Raw genomic sequence first — 26576 nt, forward strand, 5'->3', positions numbered from 1 at the left:
CCACAGTATGTGATGATGCAGACCTGCAATCCAAGGCCGCACTCTTTCTACATCCTGACCAATCCTTTCAGGCTCCACCTCCAGAGGTTTCTATTCCCTTTGAACAGAACATTAAGAAAAACTTCTAAATGTTTTATTGGGGTTTACTGCGACAGATCTTTGCAAAGGAATGCATAATTGTGAAGCTTCTCCCCGATAATGAAACACGTCTAAAAGAAGTTTACATGCAGAATTAGAATCAGCTGTTCCATCAAACAGCATCCTGCAGACCAAAGAACAAAACACACCAGCTTAAATTAAAGGAGAATTCACTTATTTAAAGAAAAAATGATTTTCCTAGCAAAAACATGTCTAAAAATAAGTAAAAATGTCTTCAAAAAAGTTTATCTGCCCTTAATTTAAGCAGGTAAGTAAGATGATTTACCAATGGACAAAGTATTTTTACCTTCAAAAGAGGATATTGGATATTATGCATTTTAAATAAGAGGATTACATTTTATCTAGTTTAAATGTAAATTCTCTTTTTTCTCTGTAAATGGACTTACGTCCTCAAATCAAGAGAAAATACTATTATTTTAGGAAAAATTATTTCCTTTTTTTTTTTTTTCTTTCAGAAACTAATAGCAAAGTTCTTTACAAATCGTTACTTTATGAAGGAGTGGAAAGAAGAGGATCTTTTCTAACCAAAAACGCAACTAACGCTTCACTTCATCCTGAGCACACAAGAAAACATGGTGGAGGCTGCATCATGCTGTGGGATTGTTCTTTAGCAGAAACATCAAGAATGTCGGAGTGATGGACAGCTGAGGCGAAATACAAGAAAAAAAACGTTTCTATCATTAATTTAATAGAGAATGGGGGGAAAATGGCCAATTTTGAAAAGATTTGGGAACCATGGGAACCATGCATTGTTTTCCTTCAGCTTCACAGTTATGCACTTCTTTGTCCTGATCTATCCCGCCTAAATACACTGAGGAGCGGCTGCGTCACAGAAATGAGAAAAAGCTCTCAGCTGAGCGGACACCTAGATGAAGACTGATCAGACGGTGAAAATTGGTTTTCCTCATGTTTAAAAAAATCCTTCTTATTAAACTGTAACCGTAACCCAGAGGAAAAACATACAACAGGATGAAGCCGTAACACATTTTGATGAAACCAAAGCAGACCTGAACAGTCTGGCTAACCGGGTGCTCGTAGAAAACAGTCCAACTTCGTCGATTCTTAAAATTCAAAATAATTATTACAATATTTTTATCCAGTATTAAATAATTTGATATAAAAACACGCAAAAAAAAGGATGAAATAAACGACAACGCTCCCTCGAAGGATTGCCTCGCCACACACACAGACACACACACTAACCCACACCACCCTATACACATCATCATCATCATCGACCTTCCTCTTCCGTGGTTCCTTCCTTCCGTGCCGCTCGCCATGCTGTACCTGGTATATTGCAGCCAAATGTCACTTTTAGTCTTTAGTTTATGTTTTAATGCAAAGCTGCACTGACGTGAAAAAAAAGCCGGGCTGTAGGATGGGTGGGGGGTCTGTCTTGCTAACTTTATACATATTCATTTATATACTTCTATTGATCCTCATGTTGGATTAAACGTGTAACAATGAGGAATAATGAGGATTAATCTGAGATCAGGAGGAAAGACTGTTTGCTACTTGCTTAGCATCCAGGAGGGAATGTTTTTGGGACTAAGGAGAGCTAATCAGACCTGATTGGTCAGTTCCGTCTGTGAGCTTAGAGTCAGAGGTGCTGCCTTCTACCAATCACTGGTCAGTTTGGTGCTTTGGTCCCGTTTGGGGGGGGCGGGAGGCGGGCCTCGCCGCAGCGTTGCATAGCCTGAGATGTTGCCATGTTTGGCTGATTGGGAGCGCCCATGGTGCCGCGACAGCGTGTGGGAGTGCCCCCGCACCCCCTGCTGCTGCAGGAGTTCGGGGGGAGGAGGGGGGAGGAGGGCCATGTCGTCCATGGTGCCGACCGGCTCCATCTTGGAGGAAGGGATCAGGGTCGAGGAGGTGAGCGAGCCGTGGCGCGACACCGACTTTCTCTTCAGCGTGCGGTTGAGGTCCTCCAGGAAGTGAGGCTTTAACGCCAGAGAGACGGGCCCCGCTGATTTTGGGGAGGTGGGGGGGATAGGAGAGGAGGAGGCGGAGTAAGAGGAGAGGGAGGGGGGCGGGGTTTGGGACAGAGGGGGAGGCGAGAGAGGCAGTGAGATGGTGTTGTCGTACTGCGCCGTCATGTTGCTGCTGCGCCGATTCAGCGCTGGAGGGGGCGCCGCCCCTTTTTTCAGCGAGCCTTGTTTCCATGAAGAAGGCGTCGACGACGAAAAGGAGGATGTTACCGACTGCATCTGAGGCTGCGGGTTCACCACGGCAACCTTCGGAGGGTGGTGGAACTCCGAGGGGTGAGGCGGGGGAGGGAAGAGCTCAGATTCGGGCGGCGGGGGAGGGAAGTAGTCGGCTGACGAGTCGAGGTGAGGATGGTGGGAAGGAGGAGGTGGTAGAGGAGGCGACGGGAAGTCAGGCTGCTGCTGGCCCGTCTGCAGTCCCTGGATGGCCAGAGGCAGACTGGCCAGGTTCAGCTTCCCTGGCTTGGGGGGCGGAGCTGGCAGGGGGGCGGAGTCTTTCGAAGGAGACCCCGTCGCTGAGGAAGAGCTGGACGACGTTCCCGTCTGAGGAGCCTGGCCGAATTTACTCAGCAGACTCTCCACCTTCTTGGGCCTGTCGTCCTGAGCGTCTTTGATGGAGGAGGCTCTCTGCGGGGCCGGGGGGGGCCCACGCTTGGTGGACCCCGTAGACGAGGTCGAGGGCGACTTCTTGATAGGAGAACCCGTCTTGGAGGAGGAGGTGGATGAGGGGGGAGGCGGAAAATCACCTAAAGAGCCGTCGGGGGGAGGCGGGGGGAACTCTGGTGACTGTGGAGCTGCTGCACCCCCCACCTGCCACTTCGGTTTGGCCTTCACCGCAGGAGGCGACAGGGGGGCGGAGCCAGAGGTGGGCAGAGGAGAGGAGTTTCCTGGAAACTGATTGACGATCTGTTTGACCAGTGAGGATGTAGCGGCTGCGATGGAGATGGAGGAGGAGGAGGGGGAGGGGGAGATGGACAGGTTTTTGGAGGACAGGCTGTGCTGTTTGGGCAGAGTGGGAGGGGGCTGATTGGGGGAGTGTCCTGTAGAGAAGCTCTGCTGCTTTCTGACAGGACCGTGTCCAGGAAATGATTGGGTGGGAGACACGGGGGAGAGGGCGATGGGGAGGGAGGAGGGGCCTGACGGTTGGGGAGCCGTCAGCGGGGCGAAAACCCCAGAGAAGGTCTTGGGAGGAGCAGGGGGGGGTGCGTTAGGTGAAACAGGCCGGAGCGCTTGGAGCGAATTTGGGGGAGAGAGTTCAGTGGGAGGTGGTGGGGGTGAGGCGTCCTGCAGGGCGCCGGGCTGGAAGTCATAAACCATGTTTGGAAACTTCTGGGACAGGAACTGCTGCAGCCCCGAGTTGGACAGCTGAGGGCAGGGGTTAGGGAGGGGCTCCGGAGGGGGAGGGGGGGGCAGGCCATTGGCATCAAGGCTCTCCGGGGGAGGAGGGGGGAGGCAGTGGGGCTCCTGCATCTCTTCCTCCAGTAGAGGAGGGGGCGGCAGAGAGCTGGGGCTCGGTGGACCAAACTTCAGGGCAGCCATGGCGGAGCCGGGAGCCGGCGCCGTTGGTGGCGGCGGAGGAGGCGGGGACGGAGGGGAGGTCCCGTACGACGCCGGCAAAGTGTTGAAGTTCTGTACTGGAGGGCAGGCCGGGCTGGTGCCACCAGGCGTTTGGGTCCTGGGCTGGTTCTGACTCTGCAGACGAGCCAGGGTGCTGTACTTCACGTAGGAGGAAGGAGGCGCCGCCTGGTGGGCCACTCCCACCACAGGGGGAGGAGGGGGGGGAGGCGAGGGCGGGGACGGAGAGGAGGAGTCTTCCTCAGACGGAAGGAGCCCATCGGTGTAGCTGCTCCGCGAGGGAGGGGTCTGAGGCTGGGGGGAGAGGCTGGGTATCTGGACTGGGATGGGCCTACTGATGGTGTCCATCTTCATCATCTGTGGAGAGAGGAAGAGGAGGAGGAAGAGTAAAACAAACAGTCAGAACTACGGAAGGCATATCTGAAAAAAACAAAAACAAAAATCTAACATCCAATCCAAGCCAAGATAGTCAAACCATCAGCTTTGAAGGAAATTTGGGGTTTTTGAAGAAAGATTCCTTCAAAATGTTATAAGCAGTTGATGTCGGACCAACAGTCAAAAACTCGTCTAATATCTTCGTTCAACAGGAATAAATAAATCTAATTTACTCAAGAAAGAAAACCAGCCACAGCAGATTTCTGCTACCTGCAGTAAATAAAGGAGCTTTCTACCACGGGTGGAAAATAAGCTGCTTATAACACTGGTCCTGATTCTCCTGGAGGTTTCCTCCCGTTTAAAGGGAGTTTTTCCTCTCCACTGTCGCTACAAGCATGCTTAGTGTGAGGGATTGATTTCCAGGCAATGAGTTGATGCAATCAGCTGGTTTCCCTTACATTTAAAATTTGACTGACTGTATGATCGGGTTGAATGGTCTGCATAAAGTGCCTTCAGATGACATGCGTTGTGAATTGGTGCAATAGAAATAAACTGAATTGAAAATTAGAAGCATTTTTAAAGAAGCATATTTTAAACTCTGATTCAGTATCAGCCAATGAGAGGACAGACACACTCCTGACCCCGCCTCCAGAGAGTTAATGACTGTGGAAATTTCAGATACAAGGACGCTCCGAGAATTTGTCCAAAAACCCATAAAGTCACCATGGTGACGGCTGAACACCCCAGTTAAAAAACCCCCAAATCCACCACATAGAGACAGCTGAAATCTAGAGACACACGCAGAGTTCTCTGAAAGGGGAAAGGTGAGGAAATAAACTAGCTGCAACTATTATTAGAAAAAAAAAATCACTAGGTCAAATATCGCAATATTTTATTTAATTTAAAATAAGGCTGAATGGATCCATGTAAACAATATTTCTAGCTGAACATCCATTTATCCATTGTCTTACGTTTATAGAACTCTCAAACCTACAGCCACTAGGTGGCAGTGCACTGCCGAAGAGCTTGTTAAGGTCTGAACACAATCCGATTTTTTTTCCATTTCACACTTGACTACATATAGATAGTCTCCAGCTAAGCAGGATGAGCAGATCTGTGCAGATTTCTTTCACTTCTGTCTCTGTTCCAAAAAAATTAAAACACTTTGCCACATTTCACTTGGACAGATTATGAAAAGTTATTAATAAAACCTTTTAAAAACCACCTGTGCAGCTATAAAGCAAAGCCCCACTTAACGAGTCTGTGGAGCAGAACAGATAGAGAATGTTCATAGATTACAAATGAGATTATGAGATCTACGTCTAAAGAAAAGAAAATCACAGCAATAAACGCCGTGGGACGGTTTCTATGCCGACTGAGTCAGAGAGGTGATTATCAGAGAGATCTGGGAAGTTTATCCAAGTTTTTCTTTCTTTTTTTACATAAAGAGATGAGAGATACGCTGCGCCTACCTGCTATGTCTGAGCCTTGTTTTGTTTTTGTGAGGATCAAAGAGCCTCACATAAGAGCTACATTATGGTTTAAGTTTTGTTCTTTAAAGTTTCATTCATTGTTTTTGCACCAGTCTGTCCTGCTTACTATGAACGCGATGTGTGACTTCAAACTGACTCTTTCGCCGTGAGATGAACAGATTTTATTTTGTATGTCCCCTCAAAGCGGATGTGTTTTACTTTGTAACCGCGTCTCCCTTCCTGTCATGACATTGCTGCTGAATTGCTGCGTAGTCTGACTGAAGTAAACCTGGGCTCTATCTCAGTCAGAGCTACGCTGACTCCTTGCAGGAACTCATGTTGGGTCTGATCATCCCCATAGATGAGCGCTAAATGCCATGACCTCATCCAACACGATTTTCTGTTGGATCAGACAGAAAATTGGATTCGTCTGTTCTGGCTTTTATTCTGCTGCTCTGCTCCAGCAACAGCAGAGCAACAAGATCTTCTAAGGATTTTCCAGGGCTATTTTATAAAAATCGCAATAAGCTGTTTTTGTTAATGTATCAGGATGAATCGTACCATATCAAGTCACATCCATGAATATTGTTTTCACTTTTTTCCACTGTCACTAGGTCCCTCTGGGTCCTGATGAAACAGGATCACCATCACAGAAGTTCAGTTTACAGATCTGCAGCAGCCGCATAACGCCGTTACATCAACAGGGAACCGTGGTCTCCCAGGACTCCATGTTTAATCGATGCCGTGAGGAAACAACGGCTGTTCTGTAGCCAAACCTAGCACGGCGTGCCTAATAGTGAACGTACACTTCTGAGAGCCCAGTTGCTGATTTTAAGGTTGCTGGTGAAGATTCTCAGTCATCCAGGTCATATTCATTCCAAAAAAATGTAAAAAACAAACCCTTGGACTTTGTTTCTAAGTTTAAAGACGTTTTGCTTCCCATCCAGGAAATTTTTCAATTCCAAATGCTTTATATAGTAGCCCAAAAACTTGTTTTGGCTCAGAAAACATGCAAATTAAACATGATGAATGGGTCCGATCCTTAGGAATAGGGAGTCGTTTTGGTTCTTTGGTAACCTGCAATACTCCATACTGGTCTATGCCTCTGTAAGGGGGGGTCACTAGCAGTTGTTGGCCCTGCTGCCCTGGCAAGATGTTTTGTCCTCTGCATGGGGCTGAGGGTTGAAGTGATAGCAGGTAGAAATCAACTCTGAGTCCACCCCCTCTGTTTAAGGTTGTTTTTTCTTTCTTAACATAAATAGCTTCCAGCCGCCCGTCGTCTTTGTCCAAAATATGAACATTCTGGTCCTCAAATGAGTTTCCTTTGTCCTAAAGGTGCAGGTGGATACCTGAGTCTTGTCTCTAGGATGTCACTCTTCTGTGTTGGGCCATGAGTCTGTGGAGAGGTTGTTTGGTTTCTCAAATATATAAACCACCTCTGATATAAAGGTTTGAATTCAATGGTAATTCTGACATTCTGCATTGAAAAGCATCCTGGATGAGAAGCGAAATGTCTTCAAACTTTGAAACAAAGTCCAGTGTTTTTTTATTTATTTACTTTTTTGCAATAATTTTAAGGTTGACTGAAGAGTTTGTGAGTTTTTTCATTGGAGGATTGGCAGAGAGAACCGGCCATGAAAAGCCTCCATCACAGCTTTCATCTGATCTGGGTTCATTAAACCAGCGCTGACAGTCTGAAAATATCAGCTTCCTTATGAACTCCCTTAAATAAAATTTAGCAAGAGTTGTTCAAATAGAGAACTCAAGTAACAACCAGAACAGCAAGCTAATAAAGATCAGCAGCTGGCGGCTCACATGACGCCTTTCCCAGTTAGAAACACATCCTGTCATGAAAGAACCCTCTGATATGGAACGCTTCCAGCCCCAGATGTTTTTCTGGGAAAAAGGGATCTCACAGATCTGGACGCTGGACGCTTCAACATCTGGACGGAAAGAACTCGTCCAAAAACACCAGCTTCGTCCTCCGTGTGGGAACACACTAAACCCGCCTTTAGTCACACCGTGCAGCTGTTTAGCTGTTTAGCTGGAATGTCATGGTCTGCTTTTAGAAATGGGAATGCTGACGGTGGAAATCCAGCAGCCGATCTCCTGCTGCCCATCATTGCATTCAAGTATTCTAGGCTGATTAACTTTTTCTATTGTCCCCATATTACAATGAAAGAGTGAAGATTCTGCCAGGTACCGAGCCATGGGTGCTGAATGCTCTCCTTCCCTCATAGGTACGCTTTCTCTTTAAGTTAGTTTATCACATTAAAACCCAATGAAAGCTTTTATGTCAGAATATCCCTAAATTTAAAGGTGCACAGTCACACCTCATACTGTAACGCACTGTGGTTGCATGTAAAGTTAATCAGCAAGATTATCACCTCCTGCTGTGGTGTTATTTGTTACTTTGGTGTTTTACACTTTTCTTTTCTTTTCTTTTCAGCCAGTTTGTTAGTAAATAAAACCCTTCTTGTACAGCAGCAGCCATTCAAAATGTCCCTTCCCAGTCAAACGGCAGCCGAATGGCAGCCCGCTTCCCAGCAACTCCCAGCAATATCCCCTCCGACTTCCAGCCACTGGAGGGACCCCCTCTTGAATATTTTTTTACTCTGACTCCACCCTGTCACTGAATTACAGGGTCTGACCAGCAGATGACGCTTCTCTTTAGATCTTAATGTCCACAAATCATAACAGAAACAACATTTTAGATGTTTAAAAAGGAAATGTTGGGGACCAGCCAAGGGCCCATCAAGGAAAGTGGAGAAATTATGAATGGCTACTACTGGATATTATACAATGACAGTAAAGGAACCATGCTGTGCATGTGCACAAGACATAAACAAGGAACTAGCCTACAGCAGCTAGTTGGGTTTTATCTAACAGCTGCACCTGCACTTAAAATAGGGTTTAAAATAATTTAATCCTTTTTCTTTAATTCCAATAAAAGGCCTATGACTTTTTTAAAGTTTATTTCCCTGGGATGTTGTGATACGCTCTGGGGTAGAATCACTAGAAGTTAAATCAGCGGCAGATTGCCTTATTTAACTCATGTGAGTTGCTCTTTCACTACTTGTCACTTCAGAGTGAGGCATCGCAGGACGGTCAGGCTCTATGAAGTACCTCCATCAGTCGTCACTATCGGGCTTTCTGCTAGTTTTGCATTTCTGCAAGCAGAAGAGAGCACGGACGTTCAGGAATTCTATTACAGGAAAAGTCTGCTCATATTTAGAATTAAAACTTCAGAAAGTACTGTAAATATTAGATTATTACAGACTGTTCAATAAATGATCAGTGTTTTTAATTCAGAGTAATTTTCATTTGAATGTGCTTTACTGGAGGCATCCATGTTTGTCAAAGAACACTACTGCCACCTACTGGTCTGTGACGTCACGGTGCGGTATCGGCTGTTGATCAAGTCCCAGTGCTGTATCTGGTGTTTGTCACAATGCGCTATTATCCAAGTCATCTTGAAAACATTCTTCTTCCAAATGTTGGCTACATATTATGTGTTTTTTCTCTGGCGAGAAGTTCGATGGCAAATCCTCCCTCTTCAAGTTGGCGATCCAACGACCAACCCGTCCGTGGAGGATCAGGAATCAGAAAGGTGGAATAACTCTTTATTTTCACTTTTACCCGATGTATTCCAGCATCCAGCTGCCATGCACGTGGGCATTGTCAGTTTCACTATAGCTCTGGTGAATTTCAATGGTGAAGTCCTCTGGAAATCTTCAATAATTGTTGTTGATTGCAGATGTGTCTAGTAGTTCCCACTGATTTTGCTTGTAAAGCGGGGAGAATGGCGCTAGGCTTACCGCACCGTGACGTGAATGCTGGAGGATGACAGGAGGGAGGGGCTACTATATTTGGGCAAAAATGGCCGCTCCCAGACTCTGTTATCGCGACGAAAATTATTGTTTTTATTTTTTAATGATTACATTTATTAAACATGGCAAACATTAGTTCTTGGTATAGATAATGATCCATTGATTGTTTGTTGCTAACCGCACTTCTCCTTTAAGGCTCCAAAAAGAGGAATAAACACTATCAAGATGGACGACAGATCTACAAGACCTTATTTTATCAGTATGAAGCAGGTTTTTTATGTCTGAATAAACAAATAACGTGATTATGCACCTTTTACAAGTATAAATATAAGGCAAGGCACGATAAAGGAAAGCCAAACTAATAAGGGAGCCAAACACAGACCATCTCATCTATTTATACTTTATTTATCAGAAATGTTATTTTAAATAATAAATGTTTTTCATCCATGTTTACTGCTCTAATCAGTCTTCACTCCAAACAAACGGCAAACAGACAGGCTGTTAAAGATTTCACATGCTTGTTACATCACTTCCTGTCTAACCTCCGCTGCCTCCTCCTCCTCCCCCCACACAGAGAGGGACCACCATTCGTCCTTTCATCTTTAAACGCTGCTAGGAAAGCAGAGAGGAATTGTGGGAAAGGGAGAAATATCTGTGAGGGATTGCTTGTGTTTGCGTGTTCAGACCTCTCCTTGCGTTCCTCTCCTCCAGGCGTCGGAGAAGATGGAGCTGACCACACTCTGGGAGCGGGTGTGTCCTGACGAAGCCAGCTCTGAGACGCCGCTGTCTGATTGGCTGGAGTGGTTGGACTGGGACTCTACAAGGTTCAGGAGAGGTTTTTAGGCAGCAGCAGTTTCATGCGGATCAGCGGCTAATCGTGGTTTATTGTGATTGGAAGGATCTGAAAAGAGGGGGAAGGACAGACCTGGAAGGCTGGAAGAGCTGGACCCAGACTTGATGGAGGAAGAGGAGAGAGAGGACCAATCATAGGCTGCCTCGGTTCTCCTCATGGCTTCCTGGAAGTTGATGTACAGCTGCTTCCCGTACTGACAACACAGAAAAGGTCACAGTAATGATAAATCTGACCGGGATTTGTTTTAATCTTTAATGTGACGTTTATAGCGAGAAGAAAAGTTCTGATTAAGTGAACCGGGCCTCTTAAAAAAACAGACAGTGTTCTTGTTTTATTTAGCTTTAGGATTTAAAATGAATCTGTTGCTAGGCAGCAGATGGACGGCCGTCCAGCTGGTCGTCAGGCCCAGCCTGTAAAATAACTCGCAGTATTTATCTTTTAACAAAAGCATTCATGTTTATTACTACAATAGAAGTATAAATCATACTGTTTAAAAATACTTTTTTAAAATTTAGAGGATCAACTTCAGCTTTTTACTCCAGTAAAAGTGTAAAAGCACCATTTTTAAAACTACTTAGAGTATAAAAGTAAAAGTAATGCTGGCAAAAAGTTAAGGACAGAAGTTTTACTGCATTTTTCTATAATTCTGGATGATAACTTCCTTAGACTTCATTTTCTTGGTTTTATAACTAATGATAACAGATCACATTTAACTTTGCATCATCTTAAAAAACTATTTATTTTATTATATGATGAACAACAAGTTGGGGCAGCACCGAGTCCAACCACAAAATAATTTAATTCTCTGGATGAAACAAGTTGTTTTGATATTTTGAGCTGAAATGAAATAAAACAAATGAGTCAATGTTGAAAATCTAGGCAGTAGAAGTAAAAAGTTTTCTAAAAAATAATTACTCCAATTAATTATAGATGTCCAAGATTTCTAATTAAGTAAGGTAGCAAAGTATTTTACTTTGTTCCTGGACACCTCTGTCTTTAAACTGATCGGCCGCGGTTCCTCAGACCGGACGGTACCTTTGCGATGCGGATACTGTTGATCCATTGCTGGAGGGTTCTGATGTCATCACAGCACAGGTACTTGATATACTGAGACTTCCTCTGGATCTGTGGGTGCTAAACACAGTATTACGAATCAATGACCACTTTATTAACGTGCACCCATTGGTGTAATAGCAGTGTCTGGACACTAGGTAGCAGCAGAAGACCGTTTTACCTTTAGCACCATGCAGTAGTCTGTAGGAGCCTTGTACTTGCTCTTGTAGTCATGACCAAGATAAACGTTGACGTGATCCAGCTGGAGGAAACAAACCAGGTCCCTGGAAGTCTGAAAAAAATGAAGTTAAAATAATAATCCAGGGAGGAGATGGTTTACACTCGCCTCCCTTTGTCCACCATCACCCACCTTGGCCTTTCCCTTTGGGACGTAGTAGATCCCAGATGCCCTGAGCAGGAAGTAGCGTTTCTTCCATGACTTTTTTCCGTCCTCCTTCAGCCACAACACTCCCTCCATCTCAGGGACGGACACCGAACTGCCTCCAAAACACTCCTGAAGCGCAAACGGATTGATTTCACCTTGTTTCCACCTGTTTCTGGGTCAAAATGGCAGCACTGACTCACCTCTAACAGAGCTTCTTTGTTTCTTTCTGCCATCTCACACGTCTCCTTCCGCCCCAGTAAGTAGTTCTGCAGCAGGTGGGGCAGCAGGTGAGAAACCAGGAGCAGATCTTTGGCGTAGATGAACTGTGAGCGTGTCGCTTACCTGCGGGTTTTTGAACAGGGCGTACTTCTCGATGCGCTCGGTGAACATGAGGCGGTTCTGGCTGTCTCTGGTCCAGTTCAGCAGGTTCTCCACCAGGTTCTCATGATCCTCGAAGATCCGTTCTGCAGTCAGGGAGACATGTTTGACTGATGCGATCAAGAATGGATGCCTAAAAATCTCAGATCCTTTCATAGCATCAAGTTTTCCACCGCTTAGTTGGCTTTATCATCAAAGGGCAACAAAATAGGAACTTTGTCAGTGATATTCTCTTTAAAGCAAACTGACTCCATCAATAAATAAGCATAAAATCAGTCAGTGATGGCGGGAAGACAGTTTAATTTTTTTATAAACTTAAGGTCTGGCCTTTATCTCATGTATTACTCTGTGCTTCTGGTCGCTATCTTTCCAAACTCTGGTTGACATGGTTACAGGTTGTGGGGGGTGTGGCTTTCGGGAGGGCGGGGCGTGGAAAAGCCAAAATAGGTAGTCGAGAAGAGGTCTAAAGTTTCTGGTTCCTGTTTGATGAATCTAAGAGGAATTTTCCTGCATAAAAGGCAACAAACATGCAGCGGACGCGTTATTAGTTGTTTTAAAATGTAGCATAATATTAGCCTCGTGAGACCATCCTGATCTCGCGAGCTTTCAAGGTTTCACTCGCAGATCAGTCTGGCTACTTTCCGTTAAAGAAAATTTGGAGCCGTTCACCAAACGAACGTGCAATCAGCGTTGGCTTTGAGGCGGGTTGAGGTGTGACGCAAAGAGAAGCGCGACAGTTCAGTCTAAAGAACATGGCGGCTTCAGCGGATGAAACTAGCGTTAGCATGGCTATCGAGCAAGTTTTATCGGAATTACAGAGTATTTCTTCACTGAAAGAAGAGTAAAACACTGCTCTGGAGGGTTTTCTCAGAGGAAAAGATGTTTTTGCTCTTCTCCCGACTGGTTTCGGCAAGAGTTTGATCTATCAATTGGCTCCTCTTCATCGTCGCTCTGTTAGTACGTCATATGCTTCGTTGATCTGATTGGTTTATTTGGCCCGTCTATCACCAACATAGGCCAATCAGCTAACCAGTATTTTCGCCCCTTCCCAAAATTACTTCAACGGAAGGTTTCCAGATGGATATGCGGAGCAAATCCATCTGGCGGAGTCAGGTTAGCATAATAGGAGACCTTTAACAAAAATACTGACAGACGAAAACTTGTTTATCTTAAATTTGAAATATATATATTTTTATGTTGGTATAATTACTGGTCTAAGTGGGTCACTCTGTCAGCTAAAGGCATATTTTACAATCTTTAAACTCCAGGTAACGAATAATCGATTACCAAATTAGTTGATGATTATTTCAATAATCTTCTAATCCTGATTAATCCGATTTATCGCTTGAGCCATAATCCTCTGTGACACATGCAAACTTCCTCACCTTTATATGTTTTGGAATTTACAATGAAGAGCTACATTTGTTTTTTGTAGATCTTTTAAAAGCCTGCAGTCCAGATTTGATCCACGCTGTTCGTCATTCAGCTTACCAGGCACTCGGTCAGAGTATCATCAGCATACATGCAGAAACAATGTTCATCAATATAACAGCTCCTTACAGAAACCCCATAGTGCTGACAGCTGACTCCATCATGGAGTCCCAGATTTAGGCCCCGTCCACACGAAGTCAAAACGAACACGAAACGCTGATATTTTCCAAAACGTTTGCCGTAAAGACGGAGACGTAAAATAAATGTGAGCGTTCACACGAATGCATGAAAACGCTGCAAAATGTATGCCAGGCCTGTAAGTGGCGCTGTGGTGCCAAAGCAAAAATAAGCGACGAAATGTTGGGCATGCGCACTAATATTTATACATGGTTGCCCTGCGGGTCTATTTTCGTGGTTAGGTCAAATTCAGGTGCTGAACTATGTGGTCGATATTGCTCTGTTCTTCCTGGAGATATTCCAGAAGAAGAAGATTCTGTTGTAAGCCCGACAGCAGGGTGAGTAGCATGAGCAGCAACGGCGCCATTGTTGTTGTGATGTGTCGCGCGTGCGTGTTTAGAGGCGACGCTATGACGCATGCGTGTAAAAAAAAAAATGCGGTTAGAGCGTAAAGATGGAAACGCGAAAACGGCGTTTCAGAATCTTCCCACTCTGAAGGCTGAATAAAAAAAAGATCGTTTACAGACCCCCGAAACGCCGGCTTCGTGTGGATGAGAGGCTGGTTTGGTGAAAACTTTGTGCGTTTAGGCCAGGGTTCGTCTTCGTGTGGACGGGGCCTTAAACATTTGCTTCAAATAAAGTCATTTAAATTAAGTTTTAGGCACTAAACCAAAAAAAGCGACATTTTAAAAACATATAACAAAAGGAAATAAAAAAAAAAGGGTTTGAACCATTTTCTCCATAGGTCATAGTGAAACATGATGGTTTGTGTGGGTGGGCACTAGAGCATCAACAAACAATTATTTTGGCAATCGAATAATCTGTCGATTCAAAAAAGTTAACAAGCAATCCACTGGACTTTTTTTCCATTCAGGAAACTTTTTCAATTCAAAATGTAAGAAACAGCGTTGAGTTTAAAGCTTTATAGAGTGGAACAAAAACTGTACTTTAAGGACAAAGGACTTTCTTTGAGGACCAGAATGTTAGCGATAGAGTTGATTCCTGAAACGGACTTAAAAATCTTTGAAAGGAGTTGAGCAAACAAATCTGAAAGGGTAGAAATTGACCCATATTCCCAATTTTCTTTAACACAGAAAACAGTAAAGATTCAAACATTTAATCTGAACATTGATTGTTAGAAAGAAGAAAATTGCTGCTGTTAACTCCAGCTGAAGATCCCAGTTTAAGGCTGTGGTCCTAAACACCTGCTGCTGGTGCGTCTGCCTCCGTTCTTTAGCTCAGGTAGCACTAATTCCCCTGATTACGTCAGAGTGGGTTTAAACCCTACTAAGGCTGAACTGGCCTGTAGCCCAGTTTTTAGAAACCCCTGTGGAGAGAGGAGAAGGAGGAAGGGGTTTGCTCTGACTGCTCTCCCTCCTGGACAGATGTTGTTTAGCAGGAGGCTACAGGATGTAGGTTAGATCACATGCATGGCTGCCTCAGACCTATAGCATCACTGTGTGTGTTAAGCCTGTAGCGAACACCCAGCCCTTTAGCAAAGCGCATCTCTGGCAGAATGACTGAGTCACTGCAGGACCGTCTAACTATGGAGTGACTGGACTGTTTGATGCACAGTTTACCTCAGCAGCATGGAGGCGGTGATGTTGTCTTACCTTTAAACAAGTCAAGTCTGAAGATTTTTTTTTCATGATGCAGCCATATTTTACAGAGTGTATGTTTTAAAATTAATGAAAGGAATAAAATCTGTAAACAGTTGTTTATCGGGACGCGCTGCTTTGCTTCACGGCCAAAAATTGAAATTTTAATAAGTAATATTTTCTTAAAATGAGTGCATTGTTTGTTGAATTGAGGAGGTGAGAGGGACACTGCTAATGGAACAAGACTATTTACATTTAAAGTAGGAAAAAAAAACCCAAATTGAATTGTTTTATTTCAAGTGCAGATTATCTAATTATCTTATTTTAACAGTAAAAATAACCATTCATTGGTAAATCATATTTTTTACCTGCTCAAATTAAGGGTAAATGCACTTAATTTAATTCATTTACTTCACTTCTTTCTAGATCGTTTTTGCAGTGTTTGAATGTTTCTTTTCTATATCGACTCATTTGGTGGTCCAAGTTTCATGATCATTAAAAGGGGTGAGTACTGGCATGGGTGCTGCAATGCAATACTAGGGTCGCTACTACGATATTATCGTGATACTGCAATATTGCTAAATATTTTCCCAGCTATCAAAATTAAATGTATGTTAAAGCTACAGTGTGTAACTTTTAGCGACATCTAGCGGTCAGGCTGCAGACTGCAGCAACATGAACATCTCCCCCCCCACCGCTTCTCCCCCCCAACAGTACGGCGAGCGTTACGGGACAAAATGTCTTCCACGACGTCCGCATCACCTACCTTCTCAAGTGATGAGGTTTGTTTACATAGATAATTTTACAGATAATATTTCATTAGTCTGTGTAGGGTATAGATTTCATGTAGACTTAAGATAATAAATATACCCGTTATTTTTTCTACATCGTTGTGACATTTTGGCGATCTCGCAATCACTAGTTTGTTGGCTCTGCGCTGCCGTAGCGCAAAGATGTCTGCCTCCATGGCTGCGAGACCCGCTCCTATGTAATTATAAATAACGAATTCTAAGGCAACGCAAATATTAAGGTTAAGAGGCTGAGCTCGTAGATGATGATAAATAACATAGTTATGTATAATATATTACATTTCTGACTGTATAGCCCTGTAATTATTACACACTGTAGCTTTAAATGCATGTTTCACTATATATATATATATATATGTATGTTGTTGTTTGGTGTTTGAGTCAGTCCACGTCTTCCACTGTGACTGCCTAAACTACAGAGATGGCGCCGTGCTGCAGAGCAAAAGGGCTCCATGACGCTATCTGCTAAAGTGGCGGTGCAGAGGTAGCCCATTCACGATATATATCACCAAATGCATTTTTCCTACAGCTCTAATCTTTACACAGTTTGTGCGTAAATTCAAGCAGTAAAATATTAATTAGTCATATAAATCAAGACGATGGTTGACCGGCAACCTTTGGAGGCACTTTAGATAATCAACATGCTAAGGTGTTTGAATCTTCATCAGTGCAGACAGAGCATTTGCATAACATGGCATGACACTTGATCATGTTTTTATCAGCTTAGTGCTAACACTACAATGATACATTGAATGGCATTTCATTGGATGAAAATAACCCTTTGGCCAAAAATTCCAACCTTAATTTTTTTCTTTAATCATAACTTTATACCAAAGGTGGGAGTTGTGGAGTCAACCTGTCACCTTTATGTCACATATTTTTTTAATTCACTGGTTCAGTGGCTGGGAAGAATAAAAACATGCCTCACAATATTGACACGTTTTTTGTGGACTTTTATGGACCTTTCTGCCTCGGGCGCCATAGACCTCCATTATTTGAATGTCAGCAGACAGCAAGAAGCCTCCCAGATCTCCAGATGCATTTGAGATATCAAAAAAGTACTCCAGACTGTTGTTCAGCATGGGGGTGAGTAGAAAATGAAGGCTAATCATGTTTTGGGTGTACTATTCCTTTAATGTCCACAAATTAAAAAAACAGAAAGAATATTTTAGGATAAAGATTGATGTTTAAAAAGGAATTGTAGGACCAGCCAAGGATCATAAAGGAAAGTGGGGAAATCTTGCATGGCTACTACTGTATACAACAATCTGCTCCTTTTTAAACCTTTTTAAACCAAATTTCATATTTATTGTTCTGCAGCTTTGTCAATCTTTCCATTTAAATTTATTTTTTAACTCTAGTAAGCCGTAATACATCACTTCTCTAATGCAATGAGTGGAGCAGGAGGGTTTAAGCATCTGGTTTCAGCAGTGTCAGGCTGCAGACAGGAAATGATGCATAAGCTGCTATATTTCCGTGGAAGTGGAAGATACCAAAGGGAGCTCAAAGCTGCCTCTGAGGGGAACAGGAATACCGACATGAAGGTCAGTGTGGAGCCACTTCTGGATGTAGTTCAGGTCCCGCATGTCCAAAGTCTGTCCTTATGGGTCAGGTTTAGGATTCTGTGCTTTAACACACCTGATTTAGTTTATTGTAGTTTAGCAGATTATTAATCAGCCATCAATGGAACTCAGCTGATCTAAAGAGAAGAACCATCTAAAACCTGCAGGAGAGTAGCCCTTTAGGAAGGCTACCTGTTAAAAAACAAACAAAAAAACAGCATGTTTTTAGGTATCTTCTTAATTGTGAAGCTTACATAAAGTGAATTCTTCCGGTCAAAGATTCCACTGAACTGATCCAGGATCTAGTTTCAGTTCAAGCCCTTCTACATTTAGCTCTGGCTTTCCTACAGCTAGCAATGAGAAATAAACAGCGACTTTTGATCCTGACAGACGAGCATCCATGAACATCATACGTATGTGGATGTGTGAACTCACCCATCTGAAGCTCTGTGATAGTTTCCACCAGTGACCAGTCTGGACTGTAACCACAGTGAGATTTATCCAGCAGACTGTCCAGAACCTGAAGCACAGGACACACTGCCATGAGTCCCACCCTGACTTCAGATCAACCTCTGATCCATTAATGAAACCAAAGGAACCGAAGGAAAACGGTTTTGCTGAAATAAATAATCCTCCCAGTTTTGAAATGTGTTGGAAAAATGTTTGGAGAAAACCAAACATCTCACATCCGCAGCAGAGCACGGTGGTGGCAGGCTGATTATATGGGATTGTTCAGCAACCTTAGAATCTGTGTACCTTCCAACCACAAAACTAACCATTAACTCTACAGCTTACAAAAAACGTTCAAGTGTAAAACCATAAAGCTAACAGCTAAAGGAAAGTATGGCGACTATTTGAAAAATCAGCCACCAAGACCAAGAGCTTCTGGTGCAGGAGTGAGAGGTTTACCTGTCTGACTGTCTGTCTCTCATCCACCATCATGGTCTTTGAGCTCTCGTCTGACAGATGAACACGAATCACCAGCTGTGAGGAAGAGAAGGAGAGCAGGTCAGCCGTCGGTTAGGGAGCAAAAGCTTTACAAGAATAAAATCCACAGAATCTGAGAGGAAGGGAGATAAAGTCTATGAGTCGAAGTGTATCGAGGATTATGGTTCATATTATGCAACAAAGAGCAGGAGCAGCTTTTAACAGCATTCTGACATTTTGATGAGCACCAATCCTGCAGCAGACTACAGTTTGACTGAATGTTTGGACCCAAATGTGACCCAGAAAAACGAAGCGAGTTCAGCTGAAGTCGCTCCATTTCACCAAGTTCAGTTCATCCATTCAGGAACATTTCCCTTTACTAGATCACACGCATCAGCGGATGACTGCAGACACTGGTGAAGTAAAGAGCCCCAACAGGAATCACTAACATAACTTCAGTGTTTGTCTGAGCCAGTCGTGATGGATGGTGACCCTCTCACATCTCAGTGCCCAGAGTTTATCCCACTCTGACTATATGAGCTCGGATCCATGGAGTTACCTGAATAATTGTCCACATTTTAAATGTCCTGATCTTGCTGTAACATAACCACTATGTTATTTTTCTCTTTTTGTATAAAGTACATTAAAGTGTACCGATGACAAACTGTCTTGTAGAACAGTTATGTCATTGGTAATATTATTTCAAATCTCCACTGGTTAAAAAACTAATGATGGGAATTAATATGCTGGGTTATTTTGGCGTGGAGAAATTACTTAATAAAAAGGGGCGTGTGCGTCGGCGCGCGCGGCTCGACAGGTGAGGAAGACGCGTACTGACTGGTCTGATTTTTGGTGGTACCACTCTTTTTCTAATCTTTTTGGGGGGGGTTTGCCGTTTGGATTTTTCATTTTGAAAAGGACTTGGGACTTAAACGCTTCCAGGATTTTACTTTGGGTTTGGAGCGTATGGAACTCCTGTTTGGACATTATTATTAAAAATAAAAAGAGACGGACAGTTTTGGACTTTCAATTATTAGGGATGTCTTTTTTTTTGTTTTTAGCGGATATAAATTGAGACTTTGAGTTTACTTATAAATTGGTTGTGAAGGTTTTTGGGTTATTTATCATTTATACTGCTCAAAAACATAAAGGAAACACTCAAATGACACATCGTAGACCTGAATGAATGAAATACTCTCATTGAATACTTTGTTCTGTACGAAGTTGAATGTTCTGACAACAAAACTATACAAAAATGAAACGGTAATCAGATTTATAAACCAATGTAGTGGAAATTACACTACAGGCTGATCAAACTTTTATTTTATGTCCTTAAATCAGGTCAGAATGACGCTCAGTATTGTGTGCGGCCTCCATGTGCCTCTAAGACCTCCCTACAACACCCGGGTTGCTCCCGATGAGGTAGAGGATGGTCTCCAGAGGAATCTCCTCCCCGACCTGGACTAAAGCATCCGCCACTCCTGGACAATCTGTGGTGCAACGTGACGTCAGTGGATGGAAGGAGACACGATGTCCCAGATGTGATCAATGGGATTTATCTCTGGGGAACGGGCAGGCTGGTCCATAGCTCCAATGCCTTCATCTTGCAGGAACTGCTGGAACATTCCAGCCACATGAGGTTTAGCATCGTCCTGCATTAGGAGGAACCAAGGGCCAACTGCACCAGCATATAGTCTGAGGGGTCTGAGGATCTCCGTACCTAATGGCAGTCGTGCTACCTTTGGTGAGCACATGGAGGGCTGTTTGGTCCTCCAAAGGAATGCCAGTGATGCCGAAAAATGTTGCAGGCAGTAGAACGTTCTCCACTGTGTCTCCATGTTCTGTCAAATGTGCTCATTGTGAACCTGCTGTCATCTGTGAAAAGCACAGGGCGCCAATGGTGAATTTGCCAATGCTGGTGTTCCCTGGTAAATGCCAAACATCCTGTACAGTGTTGGGCTGTGAGCACAACTCCCATCTGTGGAAGATTGGCCCTCATACCATCCTCATTGAGCTATTTTCTAGCCATTTGTGCAGACACATGAAGATTTGTGGCCTGCTGGAGGTCATTCTGCAGGACCCTGGCAGTGCTCCTCCTGTTCCTCCCTGCACCAAGGCGAGGGTAGCGGTCCTGCTGCTGCGTAGCTGCCCCTCTACAGCCCACCCCATGTTTCCTGGCAGCGCTTTCAGCCTCTGGACTCTACGCTGATAGACACAGCAAACCTTCTTGCCACAGCTCATGTTAATGTGCCATCTGGGGTAAGATGCACAACCTGATCCACTTGAGTGGGTCGTCGAGTCAATCTCATGCTACCAGTGTGAAAGCACCACCAACATTCAAAATTGACCAAATCATCAGCCAGAAAGTAGTCTGCGGTTCCCTCCTGCAGAATCACTCCTGTATCGAGTAAGTCTTGCTAATTGCCAATAATTTCCTCTAGTTTTTTATTCCACTTTCACTGGAGATTGATTGTCAATCAGTGTTTCTTCTTAAGTGGACAGTTTGATTTCAAATAAGTTTGACTTGATTCTAGTTATATTGTGTTACATAAATCTTTCCTTTATATTTTGAACAGAGTACTTAATGTTCTACATTTTGTAATGTCTAAAAAAGCGACACCTCTTGAAATTATTGAGTAAAATTACACAGCTGGTCTAAAACAAATGGAGAAAAACAATTGTGCTAAAAAGAAAATCCTCAACCATCAATAATATCAACTGATGCAACTGCACAGATCTGCTGTCATGCTTTCTGACTTGTGGGTAATACAGATTACTGTACAGCAGAGAGCACTGCCTGTTCAGTCAGTTTGCAACAACCAGAAATAAATATGTTTCCTTTGAAGGACCCGACTCTGCACCTTCGAAGGATAACAGCAGTTCCACGGAGCACGGGAATCCAATAACCAGACTGAGACCAACTTCACTGCAGTGAGGAGCTAGCATTAATGCTACATCACATGTAATGCCAGTGATGTAGCACTGCGCTACATCACTTTAACTTTAGGGATCAGATCTGTTCTCTGCGGTCTGCTACCTGCCTGATAACAATTCATCTCCGAGTCTGTGAGAATTTCCCTCCATTAATTTTTACAGTTATATATATATATAAAGATTAAAAAGCATGATTATTTTTCTTCAAATAATACTTAATATTAAATGAAATGGCCTCCAGTTGTTTATACTCTATCCTGGACAGCTGCAGTGTATTGGGTCGCCTTCAGAAGCCAGATTAAATTACAACTATTACAAGACATCTATAAATCTTAATCGTTTTCATGAGCAGCCCGAAGCAGTCAGACCAAAAATATGTTTTATTGCCATTAAACGTTTGCATGAATGAAAAATAAGTTCTATCTAGGTTACAGTGAAACCTAATAGGAATATATTTTCACAATCCAAAACTCATTTTCTATTGATGTGTGCACAGATTTAGCTATATTTTTTTTTGTTTTAAATAAACTGTTCTTAATTTGATAGTATGTAAATGTAAAGTTTAAAGTTAATGTATATTTAATTTTTTTCACGTTCTGATAATTTTGCTTTGTAGAAATTTTACAATAAAACTACATTGAAAATATAAATGATACTCATTATAAATGATAATGTGCATCTTTATAGCAGTTTTGAACTTTGTGTAAATTTCTTTTACGGGGGTGGGGGTGGGGGGGGGGGGGGGGGGGGGGGGGGGGGGCATATCAATGTTTTTCAATGGGACCCAAATGCCTGGCGGCACCCCTGCTCCTACACACCAGCATCACAATCTTTTCTCTCCGTTATACTGGATTTAAAGGCTCTAAAAACGGGTCCCATAGACCCGAACAGGGCTATGCACAAATATTTAGCAACTTTTTAGACCCTTCTAGTGACTTTCTTAAAAAAAAGAGAAACTAGAGAAAAATCTGGTGGCAATCTATTTATATATTTTCTGGAAACTTTGAAAACAGAGAACAGATCACTCCTGAGTTTGTGTAGGCAGAGAATAAATGAGTACCATGTCCTTCCAACAAAAGCTGCACTTTCTGTTGCCTTTTCCAGCACTATACCTGTGTGAAAAAATTCTTATCCTTGTGCTACGTTCAGAACACATGCAGCAGAAGCAGCAAATTTACATGCAAAGTCAATGGTTGACGTGCATCAAGGTGCAGCAAAAGGTCCCGCGGCGCGTCTGAGCAGCCGAAGCAGCGCCTCATGAGATTCTGACGCACGCCACGCACTTCAGGAGAAGCAACTGCTGGAGTTGGAAAAATTCAACTTTTGCTAATGAACGCGCCACATCAACCAATCAGAGGAGCTGATCTGGGAGCTGGCAGGGAGACAGACAAAACACTGCTGATGCAGAGCGCTGTGATCACTCCTCTGAAACAGTTTATTAACGCTTAAATTAACCTAAAGTGTAGAAACCTGCCGGCTAAACATGTTCACTTTTATTATTCTGGTGCCTGCAGTTTGGATGATATAAATGAAAAACACTAACATCTACTTCCAGCTGCCGTGAACAGTAGTGGAAAACTGCAAAGAGGCGACCGGGCCAGAAGCTGCTGTTGAAGGGGATTCCCAGTAACAGAGCACCGCCGGTATGTGGGGGTCTGAGCTGCTCCGACCGGCTCTAACAGTTTTAGTCCGTGAGGCAGACACCCTGTCTACTTTTAAGGCTAGGCTTAAAACTTTGCTTTTTGATAAAGCTTATAGTTAGAGTGGCTCAGGTTATCCTGAGCTATCTCTATAGTTATGCTGCTATAGGCTTAGACTGCTGGGGGACATAGGGAGCCCTATTTCATCATTCTGCTTCATTCTATCTCTATTCTCCCACTCTGCAGAATCTGTTAGTTCAATCTCTAACGTTCTGCTCTCTCTGCTTTTTCTCATAGTAGCTTCATCTGGTCTGTTCCTGTTTGGCTGTGACTCCATCCTGGAGAGAAATATCAGCTGGGCTGCTGCCATCAACACCTTTGTTTCTAGATGGTGGAGATCGGCCTGTTTTTCCAGTGTAGTCCTGTTTCTCTGACTGTGACTAACTGGATGTGCTCTCTTCATCCTCTGGCATGGGAGCTGGCTCTGAGCTCGTCTGCCTGGCTGTGTGTTTCCTGGATGGGGCCGCCTTTTACAGCTGCTTTTTCTATGTCTGCTTCTGTCTCCTTGAACCCCAGTCGGCCTCAGCAGATGGTCGCTCATACTGAGCCTGGTTCTGCTGGAGGTTTCTTCCTGTTCAAAGGGAGTTTTTCCTCTCCACTGTCGCTACAAGCATGCTTAGTGTGAGGGATTGCATTTAAGTCAATGAGTCGATGCAATCAGCTGGTTTTCCTTAGATAGAAAACTTTGTATCAATCTGACTGGATGATCTGGTAAACTGTAAAGTGCCTTGAGACGACATGAGTTGTGAATTGGCGCTATAGAAATAAACTGAACTGACAGCAAAATAATATTTGAAGGCAGGATGGTAATCTGGATGAACTGACTGCACAGATGAAGTTTTCTGGTGGACTTTTTCCACTTAAAAACATATTAAAAATACTTTTTACTCACTGATCGCAGCAAATATAGCTGCCATGGTTACAGGCAAAGAAAGGATGGGGTAGCTCCTCCCAACGCGCATCAGACCCACTTTTCCACTGCTCAGCTGGAGCAGCAAAGAAGCTTCAGCCGCTCATCAGAACTAAACTTCTACAGGCATCAAAAATGAAGCAGAACTCACTTTTTTGATGCTCCTGCTGCTAGCGGTGCGAACGTAGCATAACAGCATAGATTTGTAGCTATACCCTGCGAGTCGCCTGCACAGTCAGACCTTAAGATCTTAACCCCCTTATGAACATAAACATTAATGCCTCCAACATTTCTGATATAATTATATTAAACTGCTACATTTGTAAACAGTTCCTGTTTCTTCCCTGCCAAACAGGATCTTATATATGTCTAATATTAGAACCTTAACTTTAATTAGGTGCAGTGTATTATGCATCTAGTGTAAAGCGGCATGCATGCATGGATGCACGGTCACTTTACTGCACATTATGCATCTGCTGTGTTTTCCTCTTTGTAGAGGAAATTCAAAATAAACTTTTGCATGAAGTTGTCAGATTTGAGAAACACTTGAAATTATTTGTTCTAAAAAGAAAAGAAAAACTATAAATCTAAAAAAAACCTTAGAATCATTAATAAAGCGACAGTATTACATCAGATTAATGAAGGGGAAACTCAGAGTAAAACCAGTACTAAACTGGGTTTGTTCTGAAAGGAAACCCTGTGAAAACATCTGAGAGGTCTGAGCAGGATTAATGCGACACTTTCCCACACACACACACTGAAGACGCTGTAGTCCGGTGATTCCAGTTTGTTAATCCAGCCTCTCTGGGATTGGGCTTTTATTATGCTGAGTGCTGCGTTGAGTCTGGTGACTCCAGCTGTTATGGACTGGAGCTCTTAAATGCAGCGTAACACTAACCCGACCCAGAAAGCCTGGTGCTCCGGACACGTGCCGCTCACACACACACATACAGCCACAAACTCCAAATCTAAATACCCTCAGCATGTGTGTGAAGCTGACTCACCTTCTTCACCTGCGCCTCCTTGATCTTCTCCAAAGCCACCCGGATATTCTCCGCTTTTAGCTTGGCAGCCTGCTCCTCCTGAACACAAACACAGGATGACATGTGAGGAAAAAGCAAACAAACTTCTCTCCCGGAGGTGTGACTCCTGCTAACCTACCTGATTCCTCCAACAGGAACTCATTGTGAATCAGCAGAGTTCAGATTTACACTAAAACGCCTTGTGTGTCTCTGCTTCAGATCAATTTAAAAAGTAGTAAAACATGGAGTGAGAGTGTGACAGATCTGTAAGCCTGCCCAGGAACTGTGCTTCATCCTACAGGGTTTGTAGCCTGATCCTAGCTTCCTGACCCGGTAAAGGTTAGTCCCAGAACACGCTTCCACTGCCCAGAGAGTTCAAACATCCCACTGCTGCTTCGCTACCGTTTCCCCTCCTTCTGCACCCTTTCACCATCATCACCATCTCCGTGTTTTCACAGGGAAGACATTGGATTAACGCATGAATGCAGCGGCTTCACCGTGATCCCACTGAAGGAGGATTAACCCAACGGATGGTGCATGCGCCTCAGCCGGGCTCCCTGCCTCCACAGCAGCACGACACTCCAGCCTCCTGCCTTAGAATAAGAGGGAAGAGGACGATCAGGTGCCAAACCGTGGCAAAGCAGAGGAACCAAACAGCCGAGGATCCCACTCCGCTCCCCTGGTTCTCCACCCATCTGTGTTAGAGCGTCGCAGCTACTCGCGTCCTCCCTGGCCTACTGAGACGGACGGAGTGAGAGGATGAGCCAGGAGGGCTGGTGGTAGGGGGAGGGGCAGTGAGGCTGTGCCACATTGCATGCAAGGATCTGTTTAGATTACGCTGCCATGCCCCTTCCTCTCATTTTCTAAAATGTTTCTTCCTCTAAGCAAAAGCCCCAACTCTAACATTTTTTAATCTGTAAAGGAAAGATGGCCGTTTACCTGTCCTGCAGAGACAGACTGCAGGAGGGACCTCACCTTGATGCTGTGGATCTGTGGAAGTGCAACATTAAAGCCAGAATAAGGCTGGAGTTTCACTTCCATAGAGTCACACAGAATATGGAGGATTTTATTCAGTTGTGGGATTTTAGCTAAATTTAATGTACTGTTACAGATAAAGGAGATTTACAATATAACAAGGTCCTCAATTAAAGTCGTATGGGAATGGTTGGATTGTTTTGGTGGAAGGTTTGCAAGCAAGTTTGGTTGTGGCCGGTTTATCGGAAACATCCTGCTAACCAGTTAGCAACTTAGTGCTAGTAGGTTCCCAATGGGAAATTCCATTGGGACCAAGTAGCACTAAATTGGTGACTTAGAAACGACGCTGTCAAGGAACGCTATGGACAGCGGAAACATGCAAGAGGAGGAGAGTTTAGTGTCGGAGGTCGTGGATGAGTCTCCTCCGTCATCCATTTTTTATTTAGAGGAGGAAAGAGGGGACCAA

General features: G+C 43.7%; 1 protein-coding gene across 2 annotated transcripts in view; it reads right to left on the reverse strand.

Annotated features, from left to right (window-relative positions):
* Positions 1 to 616: 616 nt before the first annotated feature.
* LOC119794056 (ras-associated and pleckstrin homology domains-containing protein 1-like) overlaps positions 617 to 26576 on the reverse strand; it is a 120046-nt gene continuing 94086 nt past the window's right edge. For both annotated transcript variants that reach the window (XM_038301388.1, XM_038301386.1), the window contains 11 exons: positions 25118 to 25195; positions 18552 to 18626; positions 18078 to 18162; positions 12030 to 12151; positions 11888 to 11953; positions 11673 to 11816; positions 11484 to 11594; positions 11285 to 11383; positions 10322 to 10442; positions 10083 to 10213; positions 617 to 4076 (listed from right to left, as the gene is read on the reverse strand). In XM_038301388.1, coding sequence (XP_038157316.1) covers positions 1776 to 4076; positions 10083 to 10213; positions 10322 to 10442; positions 11285 to 11383; positions 11484 to 11594; positions 11673 to 11816; positions 11888 to 11953; positions 12030 to 12151; positions 18078 to 18162; positions 18552 to 18626; positions 25118 to 25195 — 3333 coding nt within the window. In that variant the 3' untranslated portion in view covers positions 617 to 1775. The remainder of the gene's footprint in view (positions 4077 to 10082; positions 10214 to 10321; positions 10443 to 11284; positions 11384 to 11483; positions 11595 to 11672; positions 11817 to 11887; positions 11954 to 12029; positions 12152 to 18077; positions 18163 to 18551; positions 18627 to 25117; positions 25196 to 26576) is intronic.

Source organism: Cyprinodon tularosa, unplaced genomic scaffold (genome assembly GCF_016077235.1).
Source record: "Cyprinodon tularosa strain WSP-4 unplaced genomic scaffold, ASM1607723v1 ctg467, whole genome shotgun sequence".
Taxonomy (NCBI): Eukaryota; Metazoa; Chordata; class Actinopteri; order Cyprinodontiformes; family Cyprinodontidae; genus Cyprinodon; species Cyprinodon tularosa.